At 44.7% G+C, this 13,950-nt stretch overlaps 1 protein-coding gene and 1 long non-coding RNA gene across 12 annotated transcripts in view; one reads left to right on the top strand and one right to left on the bottom strand.

Annotated features, from left to right (window-relative positions):
• The window catches only part of OTOF (otoferlin), an 875,032-nt gene that overhangs the window by 714,189 nt on the left and 146,893 nt on the right, over nucleotides 1-13,950 (bottom strand). For all 11 annotated transcript variants that reach the window (XM_069233684.1, XM_069233683.1, XM_069233685.1 and 8 more), the window contains exon 2: nucleotides 7,463-7,521. In XM_069233684.1, coding sequence (XP_069089785.1) covers nucleotides 7,463-7,521 — 59 coding nt within the window. The remainder of the gene's footprint in view (nucleotides 1-7,462; nucleotides 7,522-13,950) is intronic.
• The window catches only part of LOC138295410 (uncharacterized), a 52,128-nt gene that overhangs the window by 19,836 nt on the left and 18,342 nt on the right, over nucleotides 1-13,950 (top strand). The window lies entirely within an intron of this gene.

The raw sequence follows: 13,950 nt of genomic DNA on the forward strand, positions 1-13,950 counted from the left end.
TTCCAATTCACCCTTCACAGAAGTGGTAATATCACTTAAATAGTTTAACCTTTTCATTTTTTTCTTTTTTATATAGCACGACCTTGGCCTGGGGACATTAAGGTGATTTACAAGAGAACTAGACCAGTTACACATGTTGTAGCCACGGGGACTTTTTCACAGAGCTACAGGATGCTAAACCGAGGATGGGATTCAAACCTGTTTCCCATTTTGATATTCAGCAGTTCTTGCTGCTAGGCCCCATCTCCTGCTAGTGTGTATTTTCTAGTTAAAATGGCAGGAAAGACAAAAAAGAGGAGGGGGCAGACTACACAAATCAATTGTTTGAATGTGTTCTCAAAGACTGATTGTTTGATACACAAAACATTGAGACTCACAACAGAATTTAGATACAACATGAAAACTCTCAAAGTCTTATTCACACCACCAAGAATTTGTTCATTTAAGGACATATTTATCTTTTTTGATGCAAAACTGCACTAACGCAGTGTTGCATCAAAAAGTTTAGCACTGGCTTGTGCCATTCCTGAGCGCCAGCCTGGCGCCATATTTAAGGAGTGGCGCAAGACGGTGCAAAGGGTGGGCTAGTGTAAAAAAAAATGATGTTAGCCGGGTGGGGGTGGTGGTATGGGAGAAGTGGGTTTTGCACCAAAAAATGACGTTAGGCTGGTTAGAGGCAAAGAACAAAATGCCTCTAACCATCCTAGCGTCATTTTCTGACGCAAGACCATCCATACTGTAGGAGGCTGGACTGGCTTGTAGTGAGTACCAAGGGGTACTTGCACCTTGCACCAGGCCCAGTTATCCCTTATTAGTGTATAGGGTGTCTAGCAGCTTAGGCTGATAGATAATGGTAGCTTAGCAAAGCAGCTCAGGCTGAACTAGGAGACGTGTGAAGCTACTACAGTACCACTTAGTGTCATATGCACAATATCATAAGAAAACACAATACACAGTTATACTAAAAATAAAGGTACTTTATTTTTATGACAATATGCCAAAGTATCTTAGAGTGTACCCTCAGTGAGAGGATAGGAAATATACACAAGATATATATACACAATAGCAAAAATATGCAGTATAGTCTTAGAAAACAGTGCAAACAATGTATAGTTACAATAGGATGCAATGGGGAAACATAGGGATAGGGGCAACACAAACCATATACTCCAGAAGTGGAATGCGAACCACGAATGGACCCCAAACCTATGTGACCTTGTAGAGGGTCGCTGGGACTATTAGAAAATAGTGAGAGTTAGTAAAATAACCCTCCCCAAGACCCTGAAAAGTGAGTGCAAAGTGCACTAAAGTTCCCCTAAGGACAAAATAGTCGTGTTAGAGGGAAAATGCGAGGAAAACACAAATCAGCAATGCAACAACGATGGATTCCTGACTGAGGGTACCTGTGGAACAAGGGGACCAAGTCCAAAAGTCACAAGCAGCTCGGAGGTGGGCAGATGCCCAAGAAATGCCAGCGGTTGGTGCAAAGAAGCTCTTACTAGGCTGAAGAACTGTGAATACTGCAGGAAGGACAAGGGCTAGAGACTTCCCCTTTGGAGGATGGATCCCCCACGCCTTGGAGAGTCGTGCAGAAGTGTTTTCCCGCCGGATGGACGCCAACAAGCCTTGCTACACGCAAATCGTGCGTTTAGCGTTTTTGGACGCTGCTGGGGCCCAGGAGGGACCAGGAGGTCGCAAATTGGACCTGCAGAGAGAGGGGACGTCGAGCAAGACAAAGAGCCCTCACTGAAGCAGGTAGCACCCGGAGAAGTGCCAGAAACAGGCACTACGAGGATGCGTGAAACGGTGCTCGCCGAAGTTGCACAAAGGAGTCCCACGTCGCCGGAGACCAACTTAGAAAGTCGTGCAATGCAGGTTAGAGTGCCGTGGACCCAGGCTTGGCTGTGCACGAAGGATTTCCGCCGGAAGTGCACAGGGGCCGGAGTAGCTTGCAAAGTCGCGGTTCCCAGCAATGCAGCCCAGCGAGGTGAGGCAAGGACTTACCTCCACCAAACTTGGGCTGAAGAGTCACTGGACTGTGGGGGTCACTTGGACGGTGTCGCTGGATTCGAGGGACCTCGCTCGTCGTGCTGAGAGGAGACCCAAGGGACCGGTAATGCAGCTTTTTGGTGCCTGCGGTTGCAGGGGGAAGATTCCGTCGACCCACGGGAGATTTCTTCGGAGCTTCTGGTGCAGAGAGGAGGCAGACTACCCCCACAGCATGCACAAGCAGGAAAACAGTCGAGAAGGCGGCAGGATCAGCGTTACAGAGTTGCAGTAGTCGTCTTTGCTACTATGTTGCAGGTTTGCAGGCTTCCAGCGCGGTCAGCGGTCGATTCCTTATCAGAAGGTGAAGAGGGAGATGCAGAGGAACTCGGCTGAGCTCATGCATTCGTTATCTAAAGTTTCCCCAGAGACAGAGACCCTAAATAGCCAGAAAAGAGGGTTTGGCTACCTAGGAGAGAGGAAAGGCTACTAACACCTGAAGGAGCCTATCACAAGGAGTCTCTGACGTCACCTGGTGGCACTGGCCACTCAGAGCAGTCCAGTGTGCCAGCAGCACCTCTGTTTCCAAGATGGCAGAGGTCTGGAGCACACTGGAGGAGCTCTGGACACCTCCCAGGGGAGGTGCAGGTCAGGGGAGTGGTCACTCCCCTTTCCTTTGTCCAGTTTCGCGCCAGAGCAGGGGCTAAGGGGTCCCTGAACCGGTGTAGACTGGCTTATGCAGAATTGGGCACATCTGTGCCCAACAAAGCATTTCCAGAGGCTGGGGGAGGCTACTCCTCCCCTGCCTTCACACCATTTTCCAAAGGGAGAGGGTGTCACACCCTCTCTCAGAGGAAGTTCTTTGTTCTGCCATCCTGGGCCAGGCCTGGCTGGACCCCAGGAGGGCAGCTGCCTGTCTGAGGGGTTGGCAGCAGCAGCAGCTGCAGAGAAACCCCAGGAAGGGCAGTCTGGCAGTACCAGGGTCTGTGCTACAGACCACTGGGATCATGGAATTGTACCAACAATGCCAGGATGGCATAGAGGGGGCAATTCCATGATCATAGACATGTTACATGGCCATATTCGGAGTTACCATGGTGAAGCTACATATAGGTAGTGACCTATATGTAGTGCACGCGTGTAATGGTGTCCCCGCACTCACAAAGTTCAGTGAATTGGCTCTGAACAATGTGGGGGCACCTTGGCTAGTGCCAGGGTGCCCTCACACTAAGTAACTTTGCACCTAACCTTTACCAGGTAAAGGTTAGACATATAGGTGACTTATAAGTTACTTAAGTGCAGTGTAAAATGGCTGTGAAATAACGTGGACGTTATTTCACTCAGGCTGCAGTGGCAGGCCTGTGTAAGAATTGTCAGAGCTCCCTATGGGTGGCAAAAGAAATGCTGCAGCCCATAGGGATCTCCTGGAACCCCAATACCCTGGGTACCTCAGTACCATATACTAGGGAATTATAAGGGTGTTCCAGTAAGCCAATGTAAATTGGTAAAAATGGTCACTAGCCTGTCAGTGACAATTTGGAAAGAAATGAGAGAGCATAACCACTGAGGTTCTGATTAGCAGAGCCTCAGTGAGACAGTTAGTCACTACACAGGTAACACATTCAGGCACACTTATGAGCACTGGGGCCCTGGGTTACCAGGGTCCCAGTGACACATACAACTAAAACAACATATATACAGTGAAAAATGGGGGTAACATGCCAGGCAAGATGGTACTTTCCTACACATACCATATGACTCCTGTCTTATAAAAGACAAGAGCCATGCCCACCACCCCAATGGCCAGCACAGGGGACCAGAGTCCCCTGGGCATGGCCACTGCCCCCTGTGCCATACAGTGGGGCCCAAGTTGCGCCCCAATGGCACTTTAATTTTTTTTTTAAAAAAAACGTACCTCTACTTACCTGGGATGGGGTCCCCCATCCTCCGGTGTCCCTCTGGTGTGGGTGGTGGTGTTCCTGGGGCTTGAGGAGGGCACCTGTGGACCCATTCTATGGTGTTTAACCATGGAAATGGGTTCACAGGTCCCCTAACGCCTGGTCTGACCCAGGCGTTAAATAATGGTGCAAAGCAAGCTTTGCACCATTATTATTCCTCCCACCTGTGCGTCATTTTAGCACGGGGGAGGGGGATACATATGGGGCTATGGGGTTAGCACCATTTTTTAGATGGGAACGCCTACCTTGCATCTCATTGTCGCAAGGTAGGTTCATGCTTCTAAAAAATGGTGCAAACTCCAATATTTTGACGTTATTTAGACGAAACAAAATTATGCAAATTCGGTGCAAATGTAGTATAAATATGCCCCTTACTGTCCCTAAATTCCACTTATGTCTGAGAGAATCCTGCAGAATGCCGGACCTTCACCTCTATAGGCTTAGGAATGAATACTCACAATGTCATAACTTTGTGGGGAGTCACAAGCATTTCCAGTAGCATTTCACAAAATATTTGCACAGTTAATTTTATTTCCATAAAAATGCTGGATTAATAATGCTCCGTCTCAATGTTTTCTGTATGTTTTCCAGATACAGAAATGTTTTCCATGTTCAGAAAAAAGGGGAAAAGGGAAACATACAAATGCACATTTACATTTTCACCATATATGTTTTTCTGTAGATTGCACTACATAGAATTCACAGTACTATGAGTAAGGGAGTAGGAGAGCACCTTCTTATCAGCTCTTGGTTTTTTTAATAGACATTGACCTCATGACTTGCAGACCACCCACTGTTACGGTGCCAAGCTGCCACCTCAATGAGCTACCCTTCTAGCACATAAGTCTGTGACCCGCATCGATTTCACAGGCATTCGGTTAGTGATTCTCATCAAGTGGGGATGACGCCTAGACCTAGTACCTGGGATTGGGCTGCTAATTTTGGGGTGCTATGCCCCGATGCCAGTAGAGTTGGTGCCTTTCTGTAGTAGCACAGATATTCAAAAAATCTCTAATACACACATGAAGTTACTCCCGTCATCTGTAGGATTCTCATTACGTCTGTGCGTCCAGAACCAAAACAAACCCAAGCACAGCAGGTTTTTCTCTCTCACTGCTGTGGGGCAGGAGGGTTCCGGAAACGGCGGGCGCAGACAGGAAGCTCTGCCCGGAAGCACAGGAAGTCAATGTATGTCCACACCAGCCAGAGGTCATTGGATTTCCAGTCATCACCAGCGCCCGGCCCAGCGCCTTATCCGAAGGAAGCAGCGCGTAGAAGGCTAACCGCTGGCTGCTGTGATGTGTGGACACGGAGGGACAGGATGTGACTACTAGGGGCTGCTATGCAGAGGGCTACAACAACAGTCAATTATAATCAGTGCTTAATTTGTGCTTGCTGTTTCTGGTGCTGAGGGCCGGGGCTTATTCTTCTGCCTCAAGCATTTGCTGCGAGCAAGAGACACATGGGACAGACGGAGGAAAGGAAAAACGAGAAAGCGTCACAAAGGGAGAGAGCAGAAAGCTGCAAGAGTGAACCGAAGGGGCAGGGAGTGGCTGTAAATGGATTGAGGAGGCCCGAGGTGGCTTCATGATTACGTTGCCTCAGTATTTCGTGTTCCCACATTTAATTGCAGCAGCTACGAGTTTAATAGGAGGGCTTTGGCCACCTGCACCTTTTTATTTAGAAATTAAGCACTGATTATAATTATGTGTCCTATAAACTAAACCTCCCACTGCAAGGAATGCATTTAGCCTGCTCTTCTGTGAGGCTCGTGACAGACTGCCAGGAAGTATCTCTACTCAGAGCAGGAGGTAGAGATACTGCTGAGATACACTATTTTGCTGTGATGGGGCGGCAGGGTTGGTGATGTAAACTTTAGATGTTGTGCGGCTCACTTTCCATCACACATCTTTTTCACCTTTGAATTGTTGTGGTCCTACAGCTTGTGGACTAGGTCACATGATTCAAACACTGGAATGATGGGAGCCCCATTGAAGACTGTGGAGTGGCAGAGGGCCAATAATGCCCTTTGTGCAGCATTACAAATGTTTGTCTTTCTGTTTCTCCGAGTTTAATTTAGAAAATCCTACCCTCAGTGGGTGATGTGTTCAAATTCTAATCACTTGTATCTCTTCTTCCCTGGGCTTACGTTTTGATAAATTGCAGCCAACAGTAGTGTGCTACAATGCTGCAATAGTTATGTGTATCAGTCTGATTGTGGTAAGAGCTGCTGGTCAGTGCTTCAAGTGTGATCTGATCTGTCCCAGTGTGATAAAGATGTGTGCATGTAGTTTGTAGACCTTCAAAACTGTCTGGGAAAAGCTGTAATTTCTGCAAAGTAGTCATTAAAAAGTGGTTCTTTTTTGTTGTCACTTCAGTTTGCACAGTTCAAGTAGACATGGGCAAAAATGACGACATTCCCAGAACCACCAACACCAGTGTGAGCTGTACAATTACTTATGGACACATTTCTGCATATTGTGCTAAGTGCGTTGCTTAAGTGAAGAGTCAAGAAGACAGAATCTGACTTAGTAAATTGCACTAGTGCTGTCAATTTTGCAATGAGGATTGTAATTACTAACCGGGGCACATTTTAGATTCTGCACTGCTCCCTTGATGCCATTGCTGTCTGATAGCACCCAGTCAGTTGAAATGTCAATGCAAATTTGCATTGCAACAGTGCAAAATGTGCTTGGTTACAGTGTAAAATTGCAACATAAGAGTCATACCTGTGGGCAGCCTGTGAATGTTGGCCAACCATCACATACACAAAGAGAATTAACTCCGCTGTTACCCATCTGAGTAGATTAGACGCCCCCTGGTAGCTAGCGTAAGAAGCCACAGAAAGGCAAAACCTTTTATGGTTTTCATTCAAGCACCTCTTACAATCATTCAATTCAAAACCTTAAGTTGTCATCGTACAACAAAACGCAGTCATCAATGTCTATGAGGTGTGTATATTGGCTTTAATAGTCTTTCCTTTCTTTTTGATCTCCTAACGCATTGTGGAGCACATAGTTGCATATTTCACTGTGCATGCTTCATCTCAATGGTAGGTTTTGGTAGCAAAAATTCTCTTGGTCCAATATATTATGGCCATATGGAATTTTATCTGCTAAACCGACACCCACTCTTCGATTCAGTACATCTCCAAATATGTATTTTGCTCTCATCTGAGCTCACTGGAGGAATGTAATAGCGGTGGCTCTAAGGATCACGAAAACTATGTGGTATTCTCAATTTAAGGGCCTTTTGCTCTAGGTCCTCCTATAAATACTACATTGGCACCGTAAATCCACCAGAGTGTCTCGAGGAGATCCATTAGCAGTTTGTTCTATAAGAAAGGAACCTCAGCCTGTCCTTCTTAGGAACCAAGACTTGAGAATCCATTCAAAAGTAAGGTGGCATGAACAATTACAAATTTACTACCAGAGAGCAAAAGTCTCCGGTGACATTCTGAATCCAGAAGAATCTCCACAATCTCTATCGTCCAAGATAAACTTTGTAAAACTCCTTACCTCATCGAATCTGGCTTCATCCTCGCAACTCTCAAGAACTCGCGTGTAGAAAGACAACCCTGCATGGAAAGAGAAGTTCCATCAGTGATCATGTGATTTCACAGTCATAGCAATTACCAGCGCTCGCAACCGAAGGCGGCCATCTATGATGATGAGCATGAGGACAGGTCCCGGGCTCTGAAGACGGTATGACACCCTGGGGCACACAGGTGCCACAGGAGGTGCACAGAGAAAGATATAGCAAAGCAACACAGGTCTAGGTAATAAGAAATGTATTTGCACCTTCAGCAAACTACTGTAGTTTGAGTTAAAAGTCATTACAGCCTATTCTCAATGTAAAAAAAAATATTTCCACCATTGCATTTAGTAAAATGCCCTTATTAATAAAACAGTTTCCGATTTAATTTTTTTAACACAATATATATAGTTTAAAATTTAAACATACAAACCTTTTTTAACTATCTCATTTGAAATAATAAAAAAGTTGATTTCTTTTTACGATTATTAACATTTCCGAACATTTGTTCAGGGTACTATATAGCTAGCCCTTGTTGCATCACTTTCCATTGTTATATGTCTTTGTTCTTAGCCACACTCAAGTGGAGACCCTCCACGTCGAAATATCAACTCTGCCACGTGCCCTTAAAGAAATAGCACCATAGTTCACAACTTAGACTCAATAGTTGCCATTTTGCGTGAACCATGAGATAGGTATTTCTAGAAATAGCATACAAGTCATAACGTATTCTTAATTTGCACTGATACTGTTTCAAAAAGCTATTTGCGCACCAAGGACTAATTTAGGTGTACAAATAGCTGCATTGGAAAGCGAAAATGTGTTTAGTTGTAGTACTGATGAAACGTGAATGTGAACCTTTGCATGATTGTATCTATATTTAAAATAATGGTACTAACAGCGGCGACCCCTCCGCTAAGGCGGAGGAGCGTCACCCCACTGCCTTATGCAGTGAAAGAAAGGGAAAATAAAATAATAATAACACAACGTTATTGTAATTTAATTTTTCCTCTGGAGCTGGTTTAGAGCGGGTGGGGCTGTGCTGGAGGAGGAGGGCTGGAGGAGTGGTTCGTGTTGGGCCAGGTAAACAGTCATGCGCACTTTGCATTTTTCCACCTGCTGAGGAGAAAGTGCACAGGGCCCTACTCCCTGTCTGAGCGCTGAAGCCGGCCCCTCAGACCAATCACAACCTGATGTCGTGCTGGTGACAGCAGCGTCATGATTGGAGGGGAGTCTGGAAGCCTTTGTGGTTCCAGGAAGCAATGAAGAGATGAGGAGGAAGGAGAGGCAGACCAGCCTCTCCCAACATGAAAGGTACGTTTTTCTTAAAAATGTAATTTATTTATTTTTTATACACCCCGCCACCTCTGTTGACAAGTAGCCACCACTAGGTACTAAGGCACAGTTTTACGTGGGAGCAGCTTGTGGGTTCTCCTGGGTGGAAACACAATTGAAAATAGGCAAGCAGCCACCAGTGTGCACAGTTTGGGGGTATTAACATACTGTTGCAGGGAATCACACACCCTGGGTATGCTGCTAGGTTTACAACATTAAGATCAGGAGTTAAAATGTCCCTGGGAAAGGAAAGTGGATACGATGCTGCAAAAATAGGTGGAATGTAGAGGAAGTTGGTAAACTCTAAAAAAAAAGTTTTAAAGTCCTCGTGCACATTTGTGTTGCATTTAGACACGCATAAATACACTAACAACCATGTACGTTTTCACATGTGGAAATGAAATGCTTGTGAGTAACAAGGAGTTCTGGGATTGTTAGAAGATTCCACTGCATTCGGACATGTACTCTACATGCAGGAGGAATCAGATGGGAGTAAATGTCTGTCTGTTTTTTGTGACTCAGGCTAGTATAACTGTCTTCAGTACTGTGACATAGCCACATCTGCAGCTGAGCAACTCTAGTTGTTATTTCCCGATATTGTGGGCTCTTCCTGAAATGAGGGCCAGATGCACAAAGCATTTTTCATTCACAAACTCTCAGAGTTTAGGAGTTTGTAACATTTTACAAACAAGTTTAGAAATGGATAAGGAATCGCTGTTTGGAAGGAGCGTGTTGTAGGCATCCTTTTCAAATCGCAATCACTGTTCAGATGTATTCATGGTTTAGGCCCAAAATAGTAGTCGTAAACCATTGAAAAGTTACATCCCCCCTAAGTTGGAATGGTAGCTCATTTGCAAAAGGGAAGGGGTCCACTTTTGAAAGTAAAAAAAAAATAATATTGGAGAGTATGCAGTGGTGCACGGGATCACTTCAAACTCTAAACCTAACAAAAAGCACTGTTTCCTTTAAAAAAAATAACTTTATTGAAATGTGATCACAAACATTGTGGTCTGCTGATCCCAGCAGGCCACCAATCCATGTAATGACCTCCAATTGCAGTGAGTCGCAATTTGTGGCGTACCTTAGTAATTTTCATGAGATAGGTTGAATGCAACCCACAACTGTTCCAATTTTTTAAGAACCAAACTATAGTACATAGTTCAGTTCATAAATAGCTTTACTGGTTGCAAACATACCAGTCACAGTTTGCGACTAGGATCTCTGTGAAACTTTAGGGGTTATTTTTGATAACATTCTCACCTTTGACACCCAGGTCAATAGGATGGTGAGTTTCTGCTCTTTCATTATCCAAATTCTGAAAAAGGTCTTCCCACTTATTCCTGTTGAACTCAGCGTATCAGTGGTCATTACTTAAATCACATCGCCCCTAGACTCTTGCAACGCTTTACACTTAAACATTCAATAAGTCCTCACTTAACAGCCTGCAGGTCATTCAGAACGCGGCAGCCCACCTGGTACTGAATGTACCTAAACACCTCTCAGTAAGTGAAGGAATGTGCTTGCTTCCCTGGCTGCCAGGTAGGAAGTGTGTGCTATATAAAGAGCTTTGCATGGTCCATTTGCCTGTCCACAATCAAGGGTCGGTGCCTCAGAGAACAGCATTCCAGTAGTATACCATTAAAAGACAGCTTAAATCATCTTCTCTTGGAAAGGTGACCATTCCTAGATTCCAGAAAGCCAGGTGGAGCAGTAGCTAAACTGTGGGACACCCTGGCAACACACTTTTCAAGCTTGGACTCTTTTGTAGCTTTCCTCAAGCAATTGAAAACCTGCCTTTTCTCCCTCCCGTGATTGCAGCTCTCTGTTTGGTGCGGTTGTTCTCTATACCAGCATTAGTGCTTTGATGCCTTCGGGCATAGTGCAATTTACAAATCTCATTTCTCTTTTTATTTTTACCATATGACCACATATTCGTAGTGCTGCCCATAGTTCTCGTCATACTGTGCCCCTTGATTCAGCCATGTGGTATATCCCATAGTATTGTTCACATCCCTCTCAGATATGCCCTGATAGTGTCCTTGACAGCCAAGCATCACCTCTTCTAATGTGTCCGCAGACAGAGCTCATTGGTTGTTCATATGTTCAGTCTCCCGAGCATCTCTGTTGTGGGTTCATTTTAGCGCCTAGATCGGACACCCATGTTTTAGCCTTCTTGGGCCATAGCCTGTGCCTTTAAGACACACACACACAATTTATTCACTTTTATTCATTTTAATATATTTTAGCACAGCTCACTTTTCACCTTGTAGTTTTTCATTTTATTAGCTGCCTTTCTCAGAAAACACACTTATTTGTGTTCTACATTTATCTGCTCCTTGCATGCATCTCACTCTGTGCCCTGCTCAAGGCTGTCATATTTATACACAATAGTTTACTTAGTATTGCCGTTCCAAGAGTACAAAGTCAGCTTTCTAACTATAGACATACTATCACAGGCCTGTTCTCAGAACACAACACATTTTGTTATATAAACACCACATAGGTCTATGAAAGTTAGATGGCTTTTCAGCCAGCCATCTTATGCTGAGTGCCACTTAGTCGACAGCTTCACTGATCTTGGCCTTGTCTTTCCAGCCAACCGTGAGGACTGCCAGCAGAACAACAGGCAGACCCTTACCTTCTTTCAGGTATGGGGTCCGTGCTCCTTCCATAGACCGGGATGGGGCTAACGGTGCTAGGCGCTCATGTTAGACATTATTGTGTAGGTAAGAATTTCTAGACTTATGATTATGTCAGGATGTTGGGACTGTTTATATGTTTCACTCTAATGGTCACAATCATAACTGTATTATGTTTCATCCTCCTAATAATCGCAGATCATGTTTCTTCTCCCAGCATGAAAACATTGAAACTTATTCTGCATTTTTTTGTCTGCCTTCACAAGTGTGAGACTTTGAGTAACTGATGGAAAGGGGTACGATCTGTTGACCACGACTTCCCTGAGGAATCAGAGTATCATGTTCTCAGACTGCCCCAAATCACCTTTACTTTCTAGGTTTGGGTGAGTTGCTGCTAGCTAGCTAAAGAGGTCGGGCTGACAGCTTCCAGTCAGTGTGGGACTGACTTAGTCACCCACATGCAGTGGTGCTTTCACCCAAAACAAAGGAGTCTTACCCCCAAGGTAAGAGTCCTACGATAGCTCCTCTCGTTTGTAAACCTCTTTATAAACCCTTGCGCCACATTATGCCGGGTCCAAGCAAGGAGGGTGTGCTGGCGCTAGGAGGCCCGCAAAAATGGTGCAGTGAGATTTAACAAAATTTCTGCCGTTATTTGTAACGCATGCTCAGAGCAGGCGTTAAAATGATGCTCCCATAGGAACCTAAGGGCCTCCTTGCACTTTGCTACACTAGTGTCAAATCTTTTGACACTAGTGTAGCAAAGAGCCACAATAGCGTCAAACATTTTGACGCTATTGTCCTAATGACTGCCATGGTGCGCAGTATTGTAAACACTGCGTAACCATGGTGTTGTTAGGTGCCGGTATGGGGAGGCACAGAAAAAGTGGTTCATCAGATCTGATGCGCCCCTTTTTCTTTAATATGGGCCACATTTTGAGGACAGGGAGAGATTAAAGAGTAACACAACATCGACCTGTCTAATATGAGGCAATGGTATCAGATATCAACATTTCAACAAATGGCCCCCTTTACACTGTCAGATCAAGCAGCTCATTGCTATGTCAAATCTTGGTCTCCCCAACTGCAATATGAAAACTAACATTCCCACTCTGATGCCCTCCATCCCCATGACTATCATGTACCTTCTCATCCCCCACACACTTCTCTCACAGAGAAAGGCCAAACATCAGCCATCTGTAACTCCAGCCCCATCGATGTCCAGCAAGTCCCAATCTCCTCCGGGCATTCATTATCTTCAAGAGACTCCTTCCAGGAATCCAAACTCTCCTTCTCTCCAGCCTCTTTCACCATCCTACTGTGAGCCAGTGCTTAATTTGTAAATAAAAACGTGCCGGTGCCCAAAGTTCTCTGAAACAAGCGGCTGCTGCAATTAAATCTGCGAGCACAGAATACTGAGGCAGCGTAATCCTGAAACCATCTCAAGCCTCTTCAATCCATTTACAGCCACTCCCTGCCCCTTCAGCTCACTCTTGCAGCTTTCTGCTTTCTCCCTCTGTGACACTTTGTCGCTTTTCTCTTCCTCCGTCTTCCCCAAATGTGTATATGTATGTGTTTTGCTCACGGTAAAAGCTTGAGGCAGAAGAATAAGTGCCACCCCCCGCACTGGAAACCACTGGCTCAAATTAAGCACTGCTGTGAGATCCTTGTGTCTTTCCCTGCCCTGTTTGATTCACTCTTGTACTGTATCATGTGCAGTGCTCCATTGCTTTGTAGTTCGGTTAGGGCTTTCTGGGTCACATACATACATCCATACATCCATACATGCATGCTTACAGACATACATGCACCTCCTCCTCTTCCGCTAGGATATATTAAAGGACCACTGCAGTCCTTCTCCTCGCTAATTCACGCTTTAAGCCTTGAGCACATTGTATCCCAAAGCAATCTGTGAATTTTCACACATATGCTGCTGAGATGCAGTTATACCTTTGCATCTGTAGGAGAGCTGAGAGTTGACATTTTAGGATTATTTTAGAAACTTGTGTAAAATGACATAAATAACAGGATGAATTGCAAATGTGTAGATGTAAGACCGTTCCCACCCGGTAAGGCTCCATTGGGTCCATTACAACGTGGGACATTGCACTGTTAAAATGAAATACTATAAGAAAAGGTAAGTGTTAATTCATTTGCAAATAGGATAAAGGCAACCTAATGAAATATTTTTTTTAAAAGAGGGGCATTTGGGATCCTTCTCCCGAGACCACGTAACGTACCACAAATAGTGGCAAACAGTAGTGGCATACAGCATACAAATGCTACACAGCACTGCCTATTTTTCTTTTCTGTGAATTAGTTCATCTCAAAATGCAATGAGTTCCCAAAGGACTTTTTGGACGGTTAGCAGTAGTGGTAATTAGTTCACTTCAAGCTAAAAATGTGTGTCATCAAATCTCTGACACTCAATTATTTCATTCTGGAATTTGAGTATTATCTTAGCTCACTTCTGATTTTTGTTTATCTATCAGTGATGGTCG

Source organism: Pleurodeles waltl, chromosome 5 (assembly GCF_031143425.1).
Source record: "Pleurodeles waltl isolate 20211129_DDA chromosome 5, aPleWal1.hap1.20221129, whole genome shotgun sequence".
In the NCBI taxonomy this organism is placed as follows: Eukaryota; Metazoa; Chordata; class Amphibia; order Caudata; family Salamandridae; genus Pleurodeles; species Pleurodeles waltl.